The sequence below is a fragment of the Haemorhous mexicanus genome, chromosome 1 (assembly GCF_027477595.1).
Source record: "Haemorhous mexicanus isolate bHaeMex1 chromosome 1, bHaeMex1.pri, whole genome shotgun sequence".
NCBI classification, from domain to species: domain Eukaryota; kingdom Metazoa; phylum Chordata; class Aves; order Passeriformes; family Fringillidae; genus Haemorhous; species Haemorhous mexicanus.
In genome coordinates this window covers 112,967,353-112,993,199 of record NC_082341.1, presented here as the reverse complement: position 1 = coordinate 112,993,199, position 25,847 = coordinate 112,967,353, and the positions used below count along the sequence as shown (strand labels likewise).

Sequence of the window (25,847 nt, the reverse complement as noted above, 5' to 3'; positions counted from 1 at the left end):
TCTAAATACATGTCAGTAGGATATTAAATGATAAAGGCTTAATTTTCTCAAGGTAGTTACTTGGATGTAAAAACTGGATGTCTGCAGAGTAGGACCTGCATATTAAATTATCTAATTTTTGACAAAAGCAGATGCACACAGAGACAGATTCTTGAGTTCTAGGAATGATAATGTTAGTGTTCATCAGAGAAAAAAGGTGTGCTTCTCAGTGTATTCAGAAAGCTGAGTTCAACTGCATAGCTCCCTCCCTACAACTTGCATCAATGCAATATAAATGCATACACATGTTTTATAAATGCATGTGCACACAGTATTTGTATGTCAGTCTTATAACCCCCAGACAAAGGTTTTGCAACAATGGTAGCGGGAGCTACATAGTTAAAGTCCTGCATTTGACTTTAAACACTTTAAATGTGCATGAAGATGCATGCACATAATTTGCTAGCATGTTGCAGGACCGTGTTATTCCAAGCAAACCTAAACTACTTGCAGGGACTGCAATGTTGTCTCTTGCACAGCCTTTCTTTTTGCTTCTTTAGCTTGCTTGGGGCAGGATGCTGCCAGGTCTGTGGGCCTGCAGTTTGCCAGCTGAGCCTGCTTCTGGTCATGGGTACAGATGTGGGGTTTGGGAAGAGGTTTCCTGGTGGGACACTTGGTAGGGGGGGGGAAGAAGGCAGGGGTTTACAGAAAGGCCTGCTTTCAAGGAAATTATGGTGTTACCCCCATAGTGCACTCCAAGCCACAGACACAAGCTGTCACCTTTGCTATGACTTCTGCTATTCTCTTAAAAAAGAGAGAAAAAAAAAAAACAAAAGTGAAACAGAAAAGGGACAGAGGAAAAACCTCTAATGAGAAGGGGAAATGTTAATTGTGGCTGGAGGTGACAATGAACAATAATAAATTGCAGCTTTGCTATTGTATCTCTGATCAAAGTACTCTCAGGCTGCAGCAGAGCAAAAGCTCAGCTCCAAGGGAGGATGATGTTTCTCAAAATCCTCGTGATCCCTGCAGGTCCTCCTGAAGAGCAGAGAAAACACAAACACTGAACCAAAGTTAGATAAAATTTTTCTCTGTCTCAGACTTGCTGCCAACAAGGCTCCTGTTTCTCCCTGTATCTTTTTGTCTCCAGCCTAGTGGCTACAGTGGGTCCGAGACAATGTGCTCCCCTAATGGAAGCACTCTTACCAAGCAGAATCTGGCCCACAATCTTTTTGCTGCATTGCTTTATTTAAAAGTGATGCTAAGATAGAAATTTTCAGCTTAAGCTGATATATGTTATGCTACTCAACCTGCAAGTTAGCAGGCAAAACTTTATAGGTGGGCTGAGCCATTGCTGCTGCCAGGCACATCTGTGGGAGTTGCAAAGGCCACCTCTGAAAAGCAGAATGAGGGATACTGCTAAGTGGATACTCCTAAGTGTTGCTGAAGAACCCAGTTCTTAGGAAGCCATGCTTAACATACTTTCAGTATAAAAATATACCCCTAAACATACTTATAATTGGAAGAAGCAGAAGCTACTTTGCAGAACCCACACCTTTCTGAGAAAGACATAGAGAAAAAGAGGGAATAATTTAGTACATTTTCCGAGATTCTTTCTAGAATTTTCATTTTTACTTTCTGTGCCACGCTTGGTCCCCAAGCACCAAAGCATTTCTTAAATTTACCAAAGGAAAACAAGCTCTACCCACTGACACAGTTATAGCTAAAATCTGCTCTCTGTGCTGCCTTGGTTGCAGAAACAGGCACAGGCTGAATGAGAGAAGCTGAGAACTTGTTATGTAAAATCTACACCAAGTGAGCTTTTCTAGTGCTATTATGCCTTGACCCCTTATTTTGGCACAGTAACAAAACCACTGAGACTGGACAGTTATAGGGTTTCACAGGCTTTTTTTTTTTTTTCTTTTCCCTTTTTGGCCTCATAACAAAACCCAAGTGAATCAATGGTGTGCCCAAAGTTCTGAAATAGTCTAGGACTTTCAGTATCTTCTACACAAAGAAACAGTGGGGAAAGATTTGTCTTTTATTTATTCATTACTTAATCAGGGCAGACTACTGTCTAAAAATACCTTGCTCAGGATCATGATAGAAATCTCTCACACATTTTTTAAGTTGCTTGGGCTACACTATGATCTCTACTGTTTTACATTCACATTGTTTTCTCTATGTGGCTAAAAAAATCTCCATTTTTCCCAATAAATTATACTTGCCTGAAATTCAGGTGATCATTTTCCCCTCCAAGACTTGATTTTTGTTCTGCTTCAGTATCATCACCTGAGTAAAAAATAAAAATAATAAAAAAGTAAATAACTAAATAAATCAAATGGGAAGGGAAGGGAAGGGAAGGGAAGGGAAGGGAAGGTTTCGGGAAGGGAAGGGAAGGGAAGGGAAGGGAAGGGAAGGGAAGGGAAGGGAAGGGAAGGGAAGGGAAGGGAAGGGAAGGGAAGGGAAGGGAAGGGAAGGGAAGGGAAGGGAAGGGAAGGGAAGGGAAGGGAAGGTTTCGGGAAGGGAAGGGAAGGGAAGGGAAGGGAAGGTTTCGGGAAGGGAAGGGAAGGTTTCGGGAAGGGAAGGGAAGGTTTCGGGAAGGGAAGGGAAGGGAAGGGAAGGGAAGGGAAGGGAAGGGAAGGGAAGGGAAGGGAAGGGAAGGGAAGGGAAGGGAAGGGAAGGGAAGGGAAGGGAAGGGAAGGGAAGGGAAGGGAAGGGAAGGGAAGGGAAGGGAAGGGAAGGGAAGGGAAGGGAAGGGAAGGGAAGGGAAGGGAAGGGAAGGGAAGGGAAGGGAAGGGAAGGGAAGGGAAGGGAAGGGAAGGGAAGGGAAGGGAAGGGAAGGGAAGGGAAGGGAAGGGAAGGGAAGGGAAGGGAAGGGAAGGGAAGGGAAGGGAAGGGAAGGGAAGGGAAGGGAAGGGAAGGGAAGGTTTCGGGAAGGGAAGGGAAGGTTTCGGGAAGGGAAGGGAAGGTTTCGGGAAGGGAAGGGAAGGTTTCGGGAAGGGAAGGGAAGGTTTCGGGAAGGGAAGGGAAGGGAAGGGAAGGGAAGGGAAGGGAAGGGAAGGGAAGGGAAGGGAAGGGAAGGGAAGGGAAGGGAAGGGAAGGGAAGGGAAGGGAAGGGAAGGGAAGGGAAGGGAAGGGAAGGGAAGGGAAGGGAAGGGAAGGGAAGGGAAGGGAAGGGAAGGGAAGGGAAGGGAAGGGAAGGGAAGGGAAGGGAAGGGAAGGGAAGGGAAGGGAAGGGAAGGGAAGGGAAGGGAAGGGAAGGGAAGGGAAGGGAAGGGAAGGGAAGGGAAGGGAAGGGAAGGGAAGGGAAGGGAAGGGAAGGGAAGGGAAGGGAAGGGAAGGGAAGGGAAGGGAAGGGAAGGGAAGGGAAGGGAAGGGAAGGGAAGGGAAGGGAAGGGAAGGGAAGGGAAGGGAAGGGAAGGGAAGGGAAGGGAAGGGAAGGGAAGGGAAGGGAAGGGAAGGGAAGGGAAGGGAAGGGAAGGGAAGGGAAGGGAAGGGAAGGGAAGGGAAGGGAAGGGAAGGGAAGGGAAGGGAAGGGAAGGGAAGGGAAGGGAAGGGAAGGGAAGGGAAGGTTTCGGGAAGGGAAGGGAAGGTTTCGGGAAGGGAAGGGAAGGTTTCGGGAAGGGAAGGGAAGGGAAGGGAAGGGAAGGGAAGGGAAGGGAAGGGAAGGGAAGGGAAGGGAAGGGAAGGGAAGGGAAGGGAAGGGAAGGGAAGGGAAGGGAAGGGAAGGGAAGGGAAGGGAAGGGAAGGGAAGGGAAGGGAAGGGAAGGGAAGGGAAGGGAAGGGAAGGGAAGGGAAGGGAAGGGAAGGGAAGGGAAGGGAAGGGAAGGGAAGGGAAGGGAAGGGAAGGGAAGGGAAGGGAAGGGAAGGGAAGGGAAGGGAAGGGAAGGGAAGGGAAGGGAAGGGAAGGGAAGGGAAGGGAAGGGAAGGGAAGGGAAGGGAAGGGAAGGGAAGGGAAGGGAAGGGAAGGGAAGGGAAGGGAAGGGAAGGGAAGGGAAGGGAAGGGAAGGGAAGGGAAGGGAAGGGAAGGTTTCGGGAAGGTTTCGGGAAGGTTTCGGGAAGGTTTGAAGGTTTCGGGAAGGTTTCGGGAAGGTTTCGGGAAGGTTTCGGGAAGGTTTCGGGAAGGTTTCGGGAAGGGAAGGGAAGGGAAGGGAAGGGAAGGGAAGGGAAGGGAAGGGAAGGGAAGGGAAGGGAAGGGAAGGGAAGGGAAGGGAAGGGAAGGGAAGGGAAGGGAAGGGAAGGGAAGGGAAGGGAAGGGAAGGGAAGGGAAGGGAAGGGAAGGGAAGGGAAGGGAAGGGAAGGGAAGGGAAGGGAAGGGAAGGGAAGGGAAGGGAAGGGAAGGGAAGGGAAGGGAAGGGAAGGGAAGGGAAGGGAAGGGAAGGGAAGGGAAGGGAAGGGAAGGGAAGGGAAGGGAAGGGAAGGGAAGGGAAGGGAAGGGAAGGGAAGGGAAGGGAAGGGAAGGGAAGGGAAGGGAAGGGAAGGGAAGGGAAGGGAAGGGAAGGGAAGGGAAGGGAAGGGAAGGGAAGGGAAGGGAAGGGAAGGGAAGGGAAGGGAAGGGAAGGGAAGGGAAGGGAAGGGAAGGGAAGGGAAGGGAAGGGAAGGGAAGGGAAGGGAAGGGAAGGGAAGGGAAGGGAAGGGAAGGGAAGGGAAGGGAAGGGAAGGGAAGGGAAGGGAAGGGAAGGGAAGGGAAGGGAAGGGAAGGGAAGGGAAGGGAAGGGAAGGGAAGGGAAGGGAAGGGAAGGGAAGGGAAGGGAAGGGAAGGGAAGGGAAGGGAAGGGAAGGGAAGGGAAGGGAAGGGAAGGGAAGGGAAGGGAAGGGAAGGGAAGGGAAGGGAAGGGAAGGGAAGGGAAGGGAAGGGAAGGGAAGGGAAGGGAAGGGAAGGGAAGGGAAGGGAAGGGAAGGGAAGGGAAGGGAAGGGAAGGGAAGGGAAGGGAAGGGAAGGGAAGGGAAGGGAAGGGAAGGGAAGGGAAGGGAAGGGAAGGGAAGGGAAGGGAAGGGAAGGGAAGGGAAGGGAAGGGAAGGGAAGGGAAGGGAAGGGAAGGGAAGGGAAGGGAAGGGAAGGGAAGGGAAGGGTAAAATATCTTTTTTGGCAACAGACTACAGGGACTTTTTATGCATTTTATACCTCTTAATAGTTTTGGATACTTGGAAGTATCTACAATTTCTCTGGTAGAGAGAGAACTCTTTGAGGCAATGCACATGGCATCTGGGTGACCTTTTTAGAATGATTTACAAATTTCTGACTTTGTACAGCAAAAATTACATTGTGACATTGCATGGAAGTGCCCTCCCCTGCCTTTTGTACTAAACAGATTTGGTTTGGAAGTCAAAACTAACTTTTGAAGAGACCATTTTGCAAATTCCACTCTGCCCCACTGAGGCCCAGGCTGGGTGGTTTTCCATGCCCTCCCACACCCCAAGAAGCAGCCAGGCTGCAGTGGGAGCACGGGGGATCAGGGTGCCAGTGAGGCGTGTAGCTGAAAAGAATCCCTTTCACTGGGCTGTTGCTTCTGCCGTGCTGCGGGTGAGACAAACGTGCTCATGTCAGTCAAGTGTGCAGGGTGACACTGAAAATCAGACAGGAATTGGACATGTTAAGCTTTTACAAAAGGGGTCACATTAAACCATAAACCCCTCAGAAATCTCCCTTTCTCTGGTGTGCATTCTTAGAAAGTTACATCTATTTTTAACAGGGTTCAGACTATTTTGACCTGGAGAGGTGTCCTAGAATCACAGAATGGTTTGGGTTGGAAGAGGGCCTTGAAGATCTTCTAGTTCCAACCCTCTGCTGTGGAATCCCCACCAGCCTTGTCTCCTTCATAGACACTAATTCAGTACAAAACCTGTCTGCAAAAAATAGTTTTCTACATAAAACTCATGAAATCCACTTCAAACACAAACTTTCAGCAAGGCTATGTATCTAAAACATGAATGCAAGAAAAGAGATGACTGATGAGTTTAAAGAGGTAAGTCATGAAGAATGGTATCAGACTAGTTATTCTATATTAAGTCTGCTAATAAGGGCTAATAAGACTTTTATCCCCAAAGTCTTCTGCAATAAATGTATTTTTGTGTTAATTTTAGTTAAGGGATTGAATAGCTCCAATTGTCTTTTCTGAGTTTGAAACTTTTCTCCTAGTCCAGCAAAAATGCAGCACCTATATCACTAGCTTGATGTGTTGGGGTGTTTCCAAAATGTAAACACAAAAATCTGTCAGAAATCAAGCTACTGTTCTATAAAAGATTCTGAGAAAAACATGCTATCAGGTTTTCTTTAGAAGCTTATGGACAAAAGAACTTGTAAATATTCATAGTCAGACCTTCCTTTTTTGGTTAGTTCAATGAAACATGCACCACTGCATGGGAAAAGGATCAACATCTTCACATCTGTGCCCTGAGGTTTCAGCTTTTAGAGGGTACTAGTGTTGAGAGGAAAGATAACCCCTGTAAAATACACAGTATTAAGACAACAGTTACTGTAGTAATCTACAAAGATAACCTGAATGATCCGCAGCAAAACTTCCTTTCTTGAAATGTGCTGCATGAGCCCTTTCATGGCATAGATTTCCATTAGATATATAAATCCTATGAATATGAAGCTATGTATGTATTAGACATATTTTCATCATATTGTATACAAAAAAAAATAAAACCAACTTGGACAAAGAACAAATTCCTAGCACTTGGCCACATGTCAAATATAGGCCACTGAGGTTCAGCCTTGCCCAAGAAAAAGAAGAAAGAAAATGAACCACACAATTTAATCTTTAAAATCTCATAATGGTTGACAGAGGTAGCTGAACAGAGCAGTGTGTTTCAGTGTTTCTAGAGCCTATGCTGCTATTCTGAGTTATATTTTTTTCCAGCATTAGCACTGTTCATTAGCCACAGAACAGCAAATGGGTTCAGACCTGGCTGAGAGATCTCTGAAAGTACTTAATATACTAATCCTGTTGGGGGATCTGAAGGGATCACTGTGAGGCGTCTTGTGCTTTAGGGTTTTCCTCAGCAGGTAATTCTGGAGGTAAATATAGAATCACTGCCAGCATAAAATGACTTAAATCAGTAGATTGAGAAAAGGTTGGCCAAACACAGCAGACTGGACTGTGCTCTAGTGTGAAGCCTGTCAGACAGAATGTCTGCAAAATTGCATGCCTCAGAGTGAAACAAGACTTATCTACAGAATGAGGGCCATATCCCCAGAAGGTCTCAGGAGCTACTGTGGAAGAGCAAGAAAGAAGGCTCTCTCAATGCAATGCTGTGGCAAGAATGACTAATTCAATTCCCAGGTGTGCTAAAAGAAATGCCTTCACTGCAGAATGTGCCTTCTGGGAGACCAATATTAAATATGCATTCTAAAAAGAATGTTGGAAAAGTGGTGAAGGCACAAACAAGACCTGAAAAAAAAATAAAGTTACTGAATTTTCTTTAGAGGGAGAGACTGAGAGCTCAGTCTGCTAAGCTTATCAAAAGGATGATGAAGAGTTGAATTGCTCACATTATATAAGTATCCTCATGGGGAGACAGTAGAAGTGTAAGAGGCTTTTTAATCTGGCAGATAACAGCATAATAAGAAGCAGCATATGGCAGATGAATTCATACAAATTCAGTTTAGAGACAAAGACCATTTTTGGTGATGAAAATTATTAGTCTCGGGAATAAGCTACCAAGGGAATGGGTGGATTTTCTTTCCCATGAGTTTTCAAATCTAAGCAAAGATGCTTTTTCAAAATATATTTAACCAAATATAAGTTACCAAACTCATGAAATGTGTCTTGAGGTAAAGTGAAATGGTCTACAATATACAAAGTTAACAGAACATGTTATGTTACTGCCTAGTCTTGAACTCCACAATTCTTTGACTGATCTTCATTTCTGTAGGAACCTGAAATGGAGGTGAGGGAAGAAGCTGAGCATTTCCAGCTGAGGAGCTTAGAAACAGCAGAAGGACTGTAAGGGCCAGCAACACAGACTGGTCAGGAAAGCATGGCTGGATGTTATAAAGTGTATCACACTGGTGTTTAGCACTGTATAACAGTGGTGTTTATCAGCCATTTTCTGTGGCTGATTAAATCTCTGAGTGCTTAACTGAATTTCAGTGTCTCACCTAGCAAAGTTAGATAAATCTCTTTGGTCCCACTGGCTGAGGCTACACAGCCCCAGCACACAGACCACCAGGATGATGGTTTTCCCTCCTGGCACATTCAGAGCTGACTGCATCTTGCTCTGTGCTGCTGCTACATGTCACTGTCCCCTCCACAAGAGACCTTACTTCTCTATTTCCGGTTGACCTGGGGCCATTCCCCTAACTTTCCTGTGCCCCCATGAGTGCCCAGGGCAGCTTCCCTGCATCTTCTCTCCAGTTCATCAAATCCTGACAGGCTATGCCACTGAGGCAACTTTTCACAACTGACATTGCAGCAACTTGTGGCAAGAGGAGAGCAGAAGATTTTTTGTTTTGTTGTTTGGGTTGGGATTCTTTTTCCTCCAAGCAAAGAGTCTGTCCATGCCATGTTCAAATTAAACTATTTCTAAAGGTGAAAAACCTCCAGGTGGTTCCTGTGCTACCTAGTTCCTAATTTTGCTTTTCCAACAGTAATTGAAGCCTATTGAGGTGGGGGAGAGGGCAAAGAAAAAGCATTCAATCCAAATTGTCTTGTGAGGGAGGTAATAGTGCAGGGCTAAGGAAGCTCAGCAGTCATTTAAGTGCACAGCTTCTTGTAAATCCTTTCTGAAAAGCCTGAATGAATCCCCCAAATGAATGGCCATTTTGTCCCTTTTAGTTCTCCTTCTCTAGCACAGAACTCAATGTGCAGCTTGTGGACAGACAGATTCCACAATAAATAGAGAAGGAGAGTAAAACTAAACCTACTGGAGCTTGGCCAGCAGCAATGTCAAATCTCTTGACTGATTTCCCAGGGAATTCTTGCTCTAAATGTCAGGAGAACATAGCCCTGCAGCCAAACCTGGACCAGACTGATACCAAGGCGTGACAAAATGAATGACCTAAGTAACAAGATTACACCACAGGAAAATTAAAACTTCAGAAATGTGCAAAGATCACATTTCAGTAATGGTGTTTTATGTACGATCCTTTTAGTAGACAAAGCTTAACCCAAACTTATAAAACATAAATTGGTGAGGGGAGGGGGATTTATTAGTGGCAACAGAATGAAGCTTTTCATCACTCAGGAAAAAAAAAAGCCCGAGAGTTTCTGCAAATGGTTTCTGAAAAGGCTCACAGCCTGCTCTTAAACACTCTTGCTGACAGGAGCCAAGGAAGGCCAAAGGAATTTGGTCTCCTAGGAGTCTGCACCACTTTGAAAACAGCAACTAAGTCCTCCATCACTAGGGCACTTCTACAAATCCTCTTGGAGTCTGTCCTGCCGGTGACAGCAAGTGTTCCTTTTGCTGTGGCTACCTGCAGCCACTCATGCCCATGGAACTGCCAGGAGCCTAAAGAGCTTTGGGATTTCTGATCCTCCATCAGCTGTAGTTGAAATTGGCTGGTGAGTTCCAGATCTGCTGAAAAGGGCAGGAACACCCAGAAGAAAGAGAGGGGAAGAGAGAGTGAAAGAAAGTACAGGCATGTAAACCTCCTTGCTTTTGGAAGCTAAAAGCCTGAAGTGATGCTGAGAGAAGTCAAGCAAGCTGAAGAGCTTAACAACAGCAGTATAAGGAAAGATAGAGTTCAGATCCACTAGGTACAGGTGGAAAAGGACTAAGACACTGAGAAAACATACAGTGCTTCCAAATTGTGTTCTTTTGTTAGGTTTTGGTCTTTCTTTAAATCTGTTTCAGTCTTGGCTGACAAACCCCACAGTCTGACAGAGCTGCCCAGGATGGGTATCGATGAGATTTGCCATAGCACTGAAGGGACTCTTCCCACACTGCTATTCAGTGAGATGACCGAGTCTAGGGCTGGGAGTTTTTCTGCCCCTCTCCCTCATATTGTTTTAGCTGGAATTAGCTGTTTGCACATTCCTCTCTGACTTTGGCAGTGTGCCCTCTCCTCCATAACCAACCAAACTGAAATCCCAGATCCAGCATGCTTCAACTGTCTGGGAAGTTCTTGTTCAGAATGGGGATGTCTTATGTGTTGCAGCGTCTTCTCACCATGGCTTAAGTTCCTACAGAGATCTTTAATTCATGATGCCCCAGAAATTACTGTAGAAACTCAGACTTAATGTTCAGTGAAGGAGAAGCAGAAGCACAGCAAGATTCCTCTGCACATTTGCCCCCACCCTGACATGGATTAAGTTTTAACACCATCTTTAAATTTTTCATAATACTCTTTTGTAAGTTATTTCCTTAACTATGTTGAGCACAGTAGCAGAAGTATTTCCCTGTTGGATAGAAATCCAAAACAAGTTAACCCAAATTTTATAAAGATGACAACATATAAAAAAAAAAAAATAAAACTATGAGCAAACAAACAAAAAAATGAACATATGTGATCCCAACTCCCAACACTGACAAATTTACCCCTGGATAAACTGGGGCATCTTTCCACTGATTTTCAGTGCCATCTCAAGGGATGTCTTCCTTGCCTTCTGTGGTTTCCACAGAACATTGTCTGTTTGTTTGATCAGAGCTGGCACAGTGCACTTCGCTCCAGGTTTGTGCCTGGAGCATTGCCTTTCTCTGTTTTATGTGGCCACAACCTTTGTGTAATCCTCCAGAAGATCTTTCACAATAAGAATGGTAGAAGTGACAGAAGCTATTAATGTTCTGGCTTCTCCGTGTGGCAGTGATCTGCTCTGCAGATCAAAAAGAGCAGATACACACTAACCGCCAGAAAAGAAAAAGCAATTACTGGTTTTGCTAAGTGAAGTTTGTTTGTGAACAAACAAACATGCCAGAGGAGCAGAGTCCACAAGGTGTCAAAGAACAAGTGAGTTTTTTTTCTGAAATCACTGTAGCAGGTTGTGAAGGGCTTTGATTGAAAACCCAAAGACAGCAAATGAAAGAGCAGAGATGTGTAATGATGACTGTACACAACCATCCGCCCACCCATCCCTTGACTAAGCTCAAGACATACACAAATAAAGTAAAGTCTGAAAACAAAAACAAAGCAAGCATCAAGCCTGCAGCTTCTCTTTTGCCATCAAATTGTGTCTCTTGGCATCCTTTATGACACGGCTTTAGAGGAGGAGCAGGCAAATTGAGAGAAACATTTGTACATTATGATAGCCTGTGTTTGCCATAAACTGTGATTGGTAAGCATTTAATATATGGATATGACTTTTTTATTGCTGTATTTACAAATTTGTCTAGGGCATCCTTAATTCATAGTGTTATACATTACATAAAAGCAAGTATAAACTCGCTTTTCACTGTTGTAAATTATTGTCTATAATCTCTGAGCAGAAGCTCAGGGAGGACTTCTGGTCTGTGTTTTCCTGGAGCAGTTCTTCATATCTGGCACTGCTTACTCATGGTTAGAAGGATTATCTGGTACAATGTGTTTTGTACAGGCTGGCTGGTCATGCCAAACTTTGATTTTTCTCTGTTGATGCATGGATGCATGGCTTTACCTGTAGTTTAAACTCATTTTACAGTCAAACATGTTCCTTAGAACGTATGCAATATAACTTAAGCACATACTCTTCTACAGCATGCAAAGGTCTAAACCAGATTTTCTATGCAGTTTGTTCCATTCTCAACCATGTCTTCTTCAAGTGACAGTTTCTGTGCAGTCTCTAATGAAATAGTTGTGCCTGGGGCCGTAGGCAACTTTGTGGGGTTTTTTTATTACATGAAGGGCTGGTTTTGATTGAATTGTTTTCATGCTGTAGAGGCACTGAGTAATGACCATGTGAGTTTCCTCAACAGACAGCATCACAGTTTAATTTAAACACTATTTTCCAGTGGTCTCCATTTGGCATTTCATACTAGTTGAAACTTCATTCAATTTAGCAACTTCAACAAACAAAAACAATATAAGAGCTATATAAAGCTATTAGAAAGCAACCAAAGGAGGGCTACAAGGAGGGTGAAGGACCTAGAGGGAAAGCCATATGCAGAGTGGCTGGGGTTACTTGGCTTGTTCAGCCAGAAGAAAAGGAGACTGAGGGGAGACCCATCACAGTCTAGGGGCAGTGAAAAGCAGGTACTGATCGCTTCCCTACAATGACCAATGATAGGACCCGAGGGAACAGCATGAAGTTGTGTCAGGACATGTTTAGACTGCACACTACAAAAAGATTCTTCACCAAGAGGGTGGTTTGGCAGTGGAACAGGCTCACCAGGGAAGCGGTCACAGCACCAGAGCTCAAGAGGTGTTTGGTCAATGCTCTCGGGCACATGGTGTGATCCTTGGGGCTCTTTTTCAGGGCCAGGAGCTGGACTCGATCCTAGTGGGTCCCTTTCCAACTCAGGACATTCTATGATTCTATGATTTTGTAACCAGTACAGTTCTAGTAAGGTACTAATAGGCATTTTAGATGGATAGAACTCCCTGGCCGCTGAGCTGCTAGGGCTATTTTCCCTTCAATTCAGTGAGTGGCAGAGAAGAAACTGAGCAGCTTTTGAGTCCTCCCCACTGCCAGGCGGCCCCGCGCCGCAGGAGCACAGCGCTGTCGCTCCTCTTTGCCCGGCAGCCGCGGCCCCCCTGCCTTGCTCTGCAGCGGCACATGACCGCAGCCGACCCGCAGCCGGTGCTCCGGCGCCCGTTCCTCGAGTGCCGCCCGCCCGCCCGGCGCACCAGGTAGGGAGCGGAGCGCGGCGCGGCCGCCGCCCGCTCAGAAGCGTCCCGCCCTCGCCCCGGCCCCGGCCCCCGCCCCGGCCCCGGCCCCCGCCCCGGCCCCGCCGCTCACCCGCGCCCGCTGGGGAGGCATGAGCGACGGAGCGGCCGCTCCGCGCCGCGGGTGAGTGCGCGGCCCTGCGCGAAGCGGGGGAGGGAGGGCAGGCAGGCGGGAGACAGGCAGCAGACAGGCAGCAGACAGGCAGGAGACAGGCAGGGGACAGGCAGGAGACCGGGGACAGCCCCCCCCAAACCAAAGATGAGTTCATGGGAAAGCTTGGGAGCGGGGGCTGCGCGGCCGCGGGATGGGACTGTCCGGCCGCGGCCGGAGTGCGCAGCCAGGTGCGGGGCTCCGCGCTGCTGCCTTTCTCCTGCGTTTTTCACTGAGGGATGGCAGCCAGGCAGCAGCTCCCCCTTCCCGAAGGCACTATCGGAGCCTGTCGGTCGCTCTGGAGTTTTAACATCAGAGGTGCGAAGGGTGCAGAGAGAAGCAAACTCACAATCTTTTTCCACATGTTAAAACTCCCTTATCCACTTGCGGTCCTGCAATAGAGGTCCTTTCTCCTCGTGAGAAAGCCCAGGTACCGCACAGCGAAAAAGTTGCGGTACTGGGCTCCCAAGACTCCCCACCTCCTGTGGATATCTATGCCAGTCGTTCATTTAACACCTTTTTGGAAAATGAGGCAAAATGGTTACAAGCAAGCCCTGCGACCGTGCATTGGTTTTTCAAGAGTGGCGTGTCGCCCTCCTCCCTCAAAGTTGGCCGGCAGGTGCCCGATGTCCATTCGAGCTCCAGCCGGCCGTGCAGGCTCAGGTCGGGCAGCGTGGGAGTTAGTTTGCTGAGGAGATGTCCCTGTCAATAGCCACGGCACGCACAAAACTCGTGTGTGACAGCAGTGTCTTGTGGAGTGGCTGGCCACAAGCCTGCGTCCAGGATGTGTGCTCTGCTCCTTGAAATTACATTAGTTACAAAATGAAGAATTTTAAAAATACTGTTTGACTTTCGAAACCTTTGTTATGATTTACACTGTTATGGTTTTTGAAGCCATAATCATGCCGGAAGACCTGCTGGCAACATGATCTGCAAAACCCACCTTGTGTCCTATCAGACACAATTTACTGTGTAATCTTGTATCTCAGACCAGAGAATTTCCAGTCTGCCCACCTGTGAAATTAATGTGTGACATCACATTAAAGTGAATTTATCTAAGGAAAACGTGAACAGCTACTCAAAAAAAAAACCTGTTTTGCAACTTTGATGGCAAATCTTAGCTGCTGAGAGGTCCCATTTCAGTTTTAGACCTGTCACAGCCATCGCTCTGACTCATCTCCAGCCTTTAAATTTAACTGCATGCTGAACAAATAGTGGATGTTCGAGATGGTTTTGATTTCTAAGTTGCTGATTGCCTTTGAATTTAAGTGAAAACCTGGGCTCAGGGCTCAAACACAGTATTAAGCTTTTACTAACATTTATAAAGGCTTTTGCTGTAGGGAGGAAAGGTGAAGGCATTTAAAAGAAAAATTTGGCCCTGACAACTGAGCATTTTGCTTAGTGTTGAAATCATGGAAGAACAGACTGCTTCAAGAAAGGATTTTTATGGATTAAAAATAGATGTTTATACCATTTACTGTAAATATGGCTGACAGAGTTCTATGTAGCATGATGTTCTGGAAAAAGAAAAACTTACGTGGATGAGCCAGCTTTTGTGTTTGAAGCATTTGGCTTGCCTGCAGCATTTCTGCATTTTCAGGGCTGCAGATAATATTCACTGAATTGACTGCATGTGCTCTCAGCTGGAGAAACAATATGAGATCTGTCTTTCACAAGCCTCCTTCTAGTCAGGCCCACCAGCAGCCCAGTAGAAGGTGTGATCTTCCACATGCACGAGCACACACTCACTCTTAAGGTGATTTTCCAAGATGTTCCACAACTAGCGAGAAGCCAACTGCATGATCCTAATGCCATCTTAAACACCTTTTTCTGTCTACTTTCTGGGATGAAGGTGTAATTAATTTGTTGATCTTGCTGTTCTCTGAGTACAGAAAGAGATGGTTAGGCACATTTGAACAAAGACATCAGGAGTCACCATGCTCCACAAACCTCCATTTCTCCCATAGTGCCCTTGGTGGCTGGAAATTTCTCAAAATTCTTGAATATAACACCAGGGCTTGCACCAGGGGAATCCAGGTTACATCCCAGCTGAGCTGAGGCATAAAAGAGTAGCTGAGTGCTGCTTCTCTTGTCTGTGCACTCAGGTCCCAGGTTTCTCTTCCATGGGCTTCACTGTATGTGTCATCCCTATGTTCACCTGGAACATGCCCAGGGAACTGGGAAAATGAGCTTTTCTCAGTAGGGATATAGCACCTATCTCTTACCCAGGTCACTAAGATAAATTATTAGTGAGGAAGCAGGAAGGGAATCAGAAGTAAGCCTTTAAGTTTCATCTGTGAATCAGGCATAGGGTTCAAGGTAAGAACATCCAAGTATCTGTGAGCTTCAGCTTTGAGGGAGGCAATGATTTTGTGTTCATTTTGTACAAAAAGTCTAGTCTGGATGGTTGGTCATTAACTGACTGTTAATATGAGATCTTACAAAAACATCTTTCCATTTATCTTGAGTTGGACCTAAAATCAGAAGATTTGGGGTATTACTTTATTCTCTTTTGAGGTTCTGGCTTCACTTCTCTAGAAGAACAAGTCTCGTTCGAGTGTCTCAGATCCCTTCATAAGCAGTTAACAAGGGCCATTTCTAGGAGAGATCGTAATTGTTCTCATCTGAGAGTCTAGAGAACTGAGATAGAGCTCAAATGGTCTATCCAAAATACAGAGTAAATTAGCATAGGAAATGAGTCAGGGAAACAACTTATTTGCTCCAGTCACAGCATTAAATTGCTTTTCCCTTACTCACTGGAACTGTTAAGAAATTCATGGGCCATTCCTCTTGCAATGACTTGAAAAGGGCAGACATGCCTTTTATGCTTCTTTCTGATGTAACTGGTATTAAATATGCATTGTAGCTCAGTTACCGTAGATAACTGAGCATAAATTCATCCATCTTCCACTTGAAATTCTGTTCCCAAATGTAGCAGCTGAATATTCTTTCTTTTGTTTTCTACTTTTTGGATGGGTTGGATATTTCTTGGTTTTGTTTTTAGAGAAGAATCTTTTTAGCATTCCTTAGAAACTAATTAAAATGCTTCCCTTTTGGCTTATTCTCCTAATTTATTAATACCACAAATAACTTTTCTTTGGTGACCCACTTTCATAGGTATCTGAACATCTAGCAAAATTGTAACTCACCAGGAAGGCTGTGTAGACTAATAAATAGCATCTCCAGACAGGAAGAAAAGCCAAGACACTTCTTTCTTTGCCATGCAGAGTTTTACACACCACACATGCAGAAAATATTGCTCTATTCCCCAGGTCAATCGGCACCATTAGCCCAAAAGAAAGCATTTTATTGATTACACAATTGATTTAAAGGTCAGAATGTAGGATTGCATCTATTTTCCTGCCCGAATTCAATTTCCACCCACTCTCCACAGTGAAGAAACTGCTCTTTGCATAAATATAAATTGAAATACTGGTCTGAGTGTTCAAGCAAATAAACTTTCTCTTCTAGCTCCCAGGGCAACTCCCCAACACTGTGCGGTCATCAAAACCACTAGGCTTCAATACTTCTTTTTATTGAATTATCTTACCTGCTTTGTGAAAATTACAGATTTGTGTAGAAAAAGAGGATACTCACTGATTTAATGAACATGATGATCAACAGGCCCCTGGAAGTGGTAGAGCTATACAGCCTCTAAATCAGAGGCCAGCTAGCATAGAAGAGTACACTTAATTTCATGGTCATTTCAGAATACACAGACGTTGCTTTTTGGGAGCTGAAACTATACAGAGTTATCACAGGGAGTGATTAGTTACCCTGTGTCCTGCAGACACTCCAACACTGGGCATGTTTTAAGGGCTGTCTGCTCTAAGAGGGTAGTCTGTGGTTGTCCCAGCCCAAGGATACTCAGTGTTGCCACCTTCTCTCCAGACTTTGCTGAAGAGCAACCCCTAACAGGAGAGCGTACGGTTTATTTGGTGACTTCTGATGAAGATTTGCTTTCCTTTTCAGTAAGTGTGGACGTCTGTGTAAGTGTGAGAGAATTATGGTGGCGTTTAAAGGAGTCTGGACTCAGCCCTTCTGGAAAGCCGTTTCGGCGGAATTTTTGGCCATGCTCATTTTTGTCCTCCTCAGCCTCGGCTCCACGATCAACTGGGGTGGAGCAGAGAAGCCCCTGCCCGTGGACATGGTCCTTATATCCCTCTGCTTTGGACTCAGCATTGCCACCATGGTGCAGTGCTTTGGACACATCAGCGGAGGCCACATCAACCCTGCTGTGACCGTGGCCATGGTCTGCACGAGGAAGATCAGCCTTGCCAAGTCCGTCTTCTACATTCTTGCCCAGTGCCTGGGAGCCATCGTGGGCGCGGGCATCCTTTACCTTGTCACGCCGCCCAGCATGGTGGGAGGCCTGGGAGTCACTGCGGTAATCACTCCTCCTCTGCCTCTTGAACTAGGCTAGCTCAGACCCTGAGAAAATAGAATCAGTGTCACACAGAATGAGGAGAGCTCAGGTACAGATTTTTAACAGCTTGCTGGTTTATTTACAACATCCAGACAGGGCTTAAAGCTCTCCTTACGATGGGTTTATACAGTGTAATAGCTATAGCTGATCTTTTATAGAAGCTTTCTTTCCTAGAACTTCCCCAAATCTGATGACAGCAGGTAATGTTAATTTACATACAAAATTTAAATAATATATGCGTGAAATGCCATTTTTATATGGTCAGAGGAGGGGGGAAATTAATTCTATGCTATTATGATGGGGGTTGAAAAAACATCAATTTAAAATGACATACTTTTGAAATAGATTGTGGCTTAGATTTCAGCTTTGTTCTAAACTAATAAGGAATGCCATCAGTTAGCCCTGTTGCAGGACTTATTAAAAATGCACTTGAGCCGCACACTGCTTAATTTTTAATTGAAATTTAAATTAATTAAGTCAGGGCTAATTAATGAATTTATAATTGAATAGTAAATTACAGTGCTCCCAAGAAAAAAAAAAAGGTGAAAGGGAAGTGCAGCATTTGCAAATCCCTGTGTAAAAATAAACTATACTTCTGCTGTCTAACTTTGAAGTTCCAGTTGGATGTTACTGTTAAGCCTTCTGTACTCAGTCCAGCAATGATTTTCCATGTTTCTGAAAATGAAAAAAGCATTTAAAAGTTAAAAAAAAAACAAGGGAGAAGGGTGAAGAGGGGGCAATCTGTACCTCTAAAAGTTCATTGTTGTCTTTCACTTTGTACCATTTAGAAATACCATTCATACAAATATAATTTGTGCATGTGATGGCTTTCTGATTTACAAAATCACCTTTTTTTCATTTCTGGTGTTTCTTTGCCTTCTTCCAGGTACACAGAGATCTTTCTGCTGGGCATGGACTCCTGGTGGAATTGATAATTACATTCCAGCTGGTTTTTACTATTTTTGCTAGCTGTGATTCAAAACGAAGTGATGTCACTGGTTCAGTAGCTTTAGCAATTGGATTTTCTGTTGCAATTGGACATTTATTTGCTGTAAGTTAATGGTTTCTCTTAAAAAAAATAGATCCCTTTACCCTTTATGATTACTTCAGAAGTAAATGGAAACTTTTGTGACCTTTAGAGCAATTACACCTATATAACTGCAGTATTCTTTATGGATCTATGCCAAAGCCCTTTGGAGTCTCAGTAGTGTCCCCTCGGGTAGGGTGTTGCACCAGAACTTTTCTGGCTGTTCATGTGAGAACTTTTTTAAACTTTGTGTTAAGACTCAGGAGAGTGATGATATCTGTTGTAAAGAGGAGGAGCTGTACAAAACCAGGGTGGTCCCATGGAAATCAACCCACTACCTTCCAGACTTTAATAACAGGCAACATTTTCTCTCTGCTTTAGATCAATTACACCGGTGCCAGCATGAACCCAGCTCGATCATTCGGACCTGCTGTCATTATGGGCAGATGGGAAAACCAATGGGTAACTCTCCTTTCATACTTCCTACATCACAGTGACAAACAGGGGTCAGGATTTTTCATACATCATTTGCTTTCAGTTATCTCTCCCAATACCATCACTGAGGAAGACAGGCACTGACCTGCCCCAAGCTTAGGCATCATGCTCCTCACCTAGGACTGTAGTGCAGCATGCAGCATGTTTGGAATAGCATCTTACTATTCAGGGGCCACTTTGTGGAGGTAGTAGCTGGGGTAGAAAAGAAATCATACAAAAAGTTTAAAAAAAAAAAAAAGAAAGAAAGAAAGCGACCCACGGAGACTGAAAGAATTGAACTGCTGGAAAGAAAAATCCTCCAAGGCAAATTGCAAACCCCGCTGGTCCTGCTGGTGAGGAGCTATGGAAGTAATTCAGTCAGCTTCACATTTCACCTGGCTCTGCAGCAAACTGGGGCAGATGTATAAAATGAGAACAGGGACCCTCTGTGATTTGGATCCTGGGGGAGAACCTGCCTCAGCAAATGCCTGCAGTGAGAGATGAAGAGGTTGCAGTCTGGTATTTGCAGACCAGGCCAGATGTTACCTGCTTCAGTTCGAAAGTGTCAGCTTAGCCAGGAGCAGTTGTGCAGGAAAAAATGTTATAAGCAGGCTGTGAATGATGCAGTAAATTTCTATAGCATCCAGCAATCCAACTTGCAAAAAAACATTTCATATTTTATAAGGGAAAGATGGATCACAGCTCAACCTCACCTAATTATAGAGAGGGAAATCACTTCTAGAGACACTTTCAGTGCTGACTGGAAGAGCTGCATATTACACTGCATATAAGGATTTTCTTGATTTTTAAAGTATGAAACCCACATTGCTCCCACTGCAGCTAAGAATAGAAATAGCATTGTCTTCAGGCCCTAAGGCTTCAATTCTGCAAACACGATACCATGTGTAACTTTGTTCCCAAGAGTTATCCTATTGAGGCAGATTTACCCAGTTATCAGTGAATGGCTTGTTCATATGAAAAACTGCTGTAGTTTTTCACAAGATTAATTATCCATAGTCTGAGGAAGCCTGTAATTTATAACTAAAGCTATAAACAATAAACAAATGCACCATGGAGAAACTTGCAGGAGAAGCTTAGTTACTGTCCTGGCCACTTGGAAAGACAGACTTTTCTCTTCCTCCAGAGCGGTGACATTGGCATACCATTGCCAGGAGCCTGTGGGCTTTGGCACCTAGTGAGGTTACTGCACTGGTGTTTGTCATGATTAGATAGTTAGGTACCTACAAAGTCATGTTACGTCCATTGTATTTGCCTATTTAAATTAGATTATCAGACTGCCTGTTGTGGTTGACTGCCTGTTGTATTCTCTAGGATTAAATGCCAAATTTGAAATATTTTGGAAACATAAGTCTGAAATACCAAAGCAGAACTCTTTGTGTGTTCACTAGGAAGGGCCTTTGTGTTTACATTAGGAAGGGCTTTTTTCCCTTGAAAGTTCATTGTCATCTTGGTTCAGAATGCAGAAAGAAAATCACTTTTCTAATTGATATTTCCTTTGTGTGTCTTCTTGCAAAGAGTCCATATTTGTGGTCTGCAGCTGGCAATGAGCAATGAAAAGTTTAGAAGAGGCTTCCTGTAAAGAGATAGATCAATAAAAGTTGACTAAATTATTTCACTTCCAAGAAGTGGGCCTGCTTGTCAGTATTCTTATCATGTTAATTTAAAAGCTTAATGCCTGGGATTTTTTCCCACCCCTTTTTTTGCAGGTGTACTGGGTGGGACCGATAATCGGAGCCGTCCTTGCCGGTGCTCTGTACGAGTACGTCTATTGCCCGGACGTTGAGCTCAAGCGCCGCTTCAAGGACGTCTTTGGTAAGGCTACCCAGCCCTCCAAGGGCAAGTACATCGAGGTGGACGACAACAGGAGCCACGTAGAGACCGACGACCTGATCCTGAAGCCTGGCATAGTTCATGTGATTGATATCGACAGGGGTGAGGACAAGAAGGGAAGAGACCCCTCCAGCGAGGTGTTGTCTTCCGTATGACTAGCAAGAAGCACTGAAAGCAGAGAGCAGCCTGCTAGCACATCCACAGATATCCTTCCACCCATTAAAGAAACAGATCTCCTCTAGACTGAGCACCTTCCACTTCTTGAAAGGTATGGTGTGGGCACATGCACAGAGTGGTGTCACCAAACCGTACGCCTGCTCAGCTGGAAGATTAGGACTTTGCTATAATTAGGATTCCCCATATTATTCCAAACTTAGACTTGTTCCTAGTATTTTCCTTTCCTTCTTTCTGGAGCAACCCCAAAGTCAAAAAAAGAGATGAAAGCATTCTCCTTTAATAAAGCAGTCAATAATGAGATAAAGATAGAGATGTGTAACATCCAGATTGACAGTTAAGACATACCAGGAAATGCCTATAGACATGAAGACCTACTTATCAGATTGTTCTTCTGACACTTAATTGGCTGTTGTCAGCACCGATTATAACATCTTACCCATTAAGCCTTCTCTGCAAGGTTCAGAGACAGCACCAGCACTATTTAAGAGTTTTATCCACAATCAAGCGAAGGAGTATTGTTTCCATTCATGTACATCACTATTGCCTTGCAGACTGCCTCTGAAAAAAATGATACTTTAACAGGCTTTTAAGAGAAAATTCTATCAACCCATAAAATTTCACTCATCTGATTCACTGTATAAATACATTACCTTCATCCCCAAGAGTAAATATGCTGAAATGGAATGTTGAAGTGTAGGGTAATAAGGCTGCAAAGAAGCAGATTGTACTTCATGCTCCCTCTTGTCATTGTCTATCTGGTGAAATATTCTCCTGGGGTTTGACTATTGACCATTCAGTGTTAGCAGACTCTCAAGGTCACGCAAAGAATATAAAGGCTTTCCTGTTACTTAATAACTTAAATAAGAGATATCAGAAGAAAAGAAGGCATATCTGTTTTCAGTGCACTTGTTTGAATACACATTTCTGTGCTAATTTATGTAAACTAAAGGTTTAAATTACTTACCTATTTTCTTACGAGATGGTTGGAGATAGTGTTTTTTTAATTTATTAGTAATGTAGAGGGGTTTTAACTTTTAACTGTATTGAGACACTGATTGGGAAATATTTTTTTATAACAGATGATAAAAATATGACTGCTTCTGGCTTTTTGTTGTAACTGATGCCTAACTATTTGAACAGGTTCCCTGCTTGTTCCTGTGCTCACATAGTCATAAACTACACCTCTGGCAAAGGTTTCTTTATCTGTTGTTGGAAAAAGGTTCAAGTGCTTGCAGGGTGTTTTAGGGGCAAAAGGACATGAAATATGTTTGGTAAACAGTCTTTCCCCTATAGAAGTTTTTGCCAGACAAAATCACCCCAGCAGAACATTTCTATAAAGCTGTTGCTGACTTACTGCTTTTGTTTCTGATCAGTGGCTTTGAGTTTTACAGTATGCAGCTGCAGAGCAGTCAGGAGCATGGTATTATTACCGTAATTATATAGTTTTTATTTTTAAATTGAAAACCTATCCCTGCTTATTTAGCAATAAGAGAGGAAAAAAAGTATTAGTCCTGACTGTGGGCTGTATTAGCCTCATCTGTTCTTTGACATACTCTACATACAATCTTTATTACAGGGAATTAGATGTTTCTAATGAGATAATAAACCACTACAACCCTCAAATCTGTGCACTATGATCCAAGGGCAATTCTAGTATCCCAGCTTGCAGCCTTGTATAGTCCCAGCATGTCCTTTTTCAAATTTCCCATTTTTCTTGTCTTAGTCCCTGTTAGTGTGGTGCAAGTTCCCTACACTGAGTATGAGATTCCTGACTCCTTCATGCATTTGCAGCTGAGCATGGCTGGGGACCTGCAGTGGACAATGTCAAATTGCTGATAAGAGCTCCTTCCCACAGCAAGGACTAAGTCTCCCAAGGGAAGGGCAGCACAGGTGTGGTGTTAGACCTCTGCTCAGATGGATAAATACCATGATAAAGAGATTCAATCAGAAAGATCAAAACTTGTTGGGGAATTCGTCTAGGCAGTTAGTTGGGGTTTTTTTTATGTAGTTCCAATCTGTACTTGTTAAAGGGACATTTTGGTTTAACCTTTTGCATGGCTCAAAAAAGTAAAGAGTAATACACATAAAATTGGTGGATTTTTAAGCAAAGGCTTGCATTTTTTGTACCTAAAGACAGTCCTTAATTTGTGAATTTTGCATGGTACTGTGCTATTTAAATAAGAAGCTGTGATTTGCTTTATGCTTAAGGGTCCTTTACACAAATGGCTTGATGTGTGTTTTCCTCACCCAACCTGATTCTGCTGCTGAGGTGAGCATAATGTGAGTGTAGCACCAGCCACCTCTGTTGGGAGGATCTTTTTCCTGAAACACTCTGTATTAATGAACTATGGCAAACACTTAGAACCAGCCCCAGAACCAGCAGAGCTCCTTACTGAGGATAAGATGCTGACACTTCTGAAAAGATCAGGGAAAAGATGGGATGTAAAATAGAGGCCAGCAGGCAGTAAAGGTTGATGCCATGCCATTAGACATTAGCAGGTAAGCAATGTGTGGCAGGTCTGCTCCTGATCCCACAGATTAAAACTTGTGGAGGAGTTTGACATTGACTACAGTGGAAATGATCCAGAGCTTTTTTGGGACATGATGGCTTCTCTCACACACTTCACTGTGTTTTCTCTAAAATCCAAGGCTTTCAGCAATATGCTTAATTTTAGAAGAAGATGCATTCAGCTTGAGGCTTATGACCCACCCTAAAGTAAATCCTTAGCAGTGGCTGTAATCACAGGTGGTTCTGCCCCACCACATTCATATAAGGGAACATCACTCTTCAGCATCTCTTAGGACTTATTTAGCACGGGGATACATGCTCCTCTAAGCTGTCTTGAAATGGTATCATCACTATACAATAGTCATGCTTGGTTAAATAATAGACTAGCATGACCTTTTTATGGATTCAAGATACTTTTGCTTTAGTATTCTTTTTAAACATGTACTTTGATGCTGTTTGAATGAGATTGGTGTTCTAAAGCTCTTCAGCTCTACACTGCACCTCATCACATACTTGATTTCTTGGTTTTGTTGGGAAATGTTTTTGTTTATGATTGTGGATGGAAATCACAGGAAGAACAGCAGGTCTGTCATCATTTTGGGCCCCAGAAAATAGGATGAGTCTCACTCCTCCATGATAGCATGATTGTTTTCAATGCCATATTTGCACTTTAACAAGCACCTTTATAATATTAAGTCACTCGGTTTCAGAAAAGAAAGTATGGAAGCCAAGGGTGATTCTTTTGAAGCACACAAATACCTTTTAGGTTGTGTGTACTCTGAGGAGTTCATCATCCAAATTCTAGCTGTTCTCAGGAAAAAAAAAAAGAAGAAGAAACCCTGCAGCATTCAAGTTGTCATCATAACCCTTCTGTCCAAGTGTTCCACCTTTCAGTGGAAGTAGGAGTGAGATTCATCTTGTGCTGTGTTTAGGTTTGTCACGTGTATTTGCATATCAGCTTTTCAAAATGTGCTTTATATCTGGTTATTAGTAATTACCACAGTATGTCCTTAGAAAGCTAGATGGCCATCTCCCTTTCTAGTGCTTGATGGCAGAGCAGCTGCCGCTGTGCTTTGAAACATCTTACCTGCTGGCTGTGTAACACATTCAGGACATTATACACCATCCAATATTTTTAATCTTATTAAAATATGTGTGAATTTACATTGTGAGTCTGTTTTCAAGGTGAGAGGTGAAAACACCATGCACAATTTTTTGTATCTCAGTTCAGCCTGTGTGTATCTGAGTTTCTCAAGGACTTTCTGAATAGATAATATGTAAATATAGACTGAAGTATTTGCTACCCACTTAAGTCATCCTGTTGCAGTCTGAAACTTAGGACAAATGAGGTAAAGCAAACTGTATATGGATTTTTCCACAAGAATGCTTATTGTTTAAGTGCTTAGTCACCATGACTTCAGAACTAATGTAATAGTACTTAAAAATTCCATATATAATGTTTGGAATAATCTACTGAAAAGTTCACTATAAAATAATACAGGATTATCTGGCTCCCACATGTATTCTACTGTATCTCACACTTCTGTTGCAAATAAACAAGTGTCAAAAAAAAAAAGGTGTCTTGTGATCATTGGAAGCATTTCATGATCCTAAAGCTCGGGACTGAAATATAAGGAAAAACCCTGAAACCAATCCACAGAACGTGTCTAAGAGGAGTCTGGAAATGCATGCAACAGAGAATGAATGATTTCCTGTTGAAAAATATTCATCAGAGAAGAGAGCTGCTTGTGCAAGTGTTTTAATATTTTTAAGGAAATGAGCTAAATCAGTTATAGCAAAAATTGTGCTGGTATGCTGTCATGGTTTAAGCCCAGCTGGGAACTAAGCACCACACAGCCACTCACTCACCTCCCCCACTCCTAGTCCAGTGGAATGGGGAGGAGAATCAAAACCAAAACTTGTCTGTTGAGATAAGAGCAGTTTAATAAAAAAAACCCAAAACATCAGTGTATTATCCACATTATTCTCATGCCAAATCCAAAAACATAACACTGTACCAGCTACTGAGAAGAAATTAACTCTATCTCAGCTGAAACCAGGTCATGTATGTATATCACTGATTTTACCAAATGGATTAAAAACTCATAGGACTAGTGGACAGCCAAGGATTTGAAAAGTGATATAAATTATACTGGCACTTCAGACCCCTTTCACTAAAACACAGCTTGTGAGACCAAGCTCCCATGACAATCTTCAGCAATGGAAATCAGATCCTGGGGAATTTACATTTCTGGTTGTCTAGCTCTTTGCTTAGAATGCAAAGTTTAGCTCCTATGACATTAATGGAGGTAAATTAGGATCCTGGAAATTACTAATATGAGAACCCATCACCTGAGATAGCTTTTATTCAGTAGGAATGGCTCATGCCTGATATTCACCTCTTGCAGTGCTTCAGCTCTTGCCCTTCAGCTTCTTCAAGCTCCAGAGGCACTTCCCAAGAGGCTTAGGGGAGTGTGTATGTTGCATATGGCTTAATACACACAT

General features: G+C 43.7%; 1 protein-coding gene across 2 annotated transcripts; it reads left to right on the top strand.

Moving 5' to 3' along the window:
- Nucleotides 1–12,572: 12,572 nt before the first annotated feature.
- On the top strand, nt 12,573–24,918 carry AQP4 (aquaporin 4). 2 transcript variants are annotated; one of them, XM_059859681.1, is made up of 5 exons: nt 12,573–12,691; nt 16,851–17,265; nt 18,191–18,355; nt 18,713–18,793; nt 20,533–24,918. In XM_059859681.1, the coding sequence occupies exons 1-5, from the start codon at nt 12,618–12,620 to the stop codon at nt 20,809–20,811; spliced, it is 1,014 nt and encodes a 337-aa protein (XP_059715664.1). In that variant the 5' UTR covers nt 12,573–12,617; the 3' UTR covers nt 20,812–24,918. The 2 variants fall into 2 exon arrangements, with proteins under 2 accessions (XP_059715664.1, XP_059715674.1); XM_059859691.1 differs by lacking the exon at nt 12,573–12,691 and adding an exon at nt 12,777–12,851.
- Nucleotides 24,919–25,847: the final 929 nt, after the last annotated feature.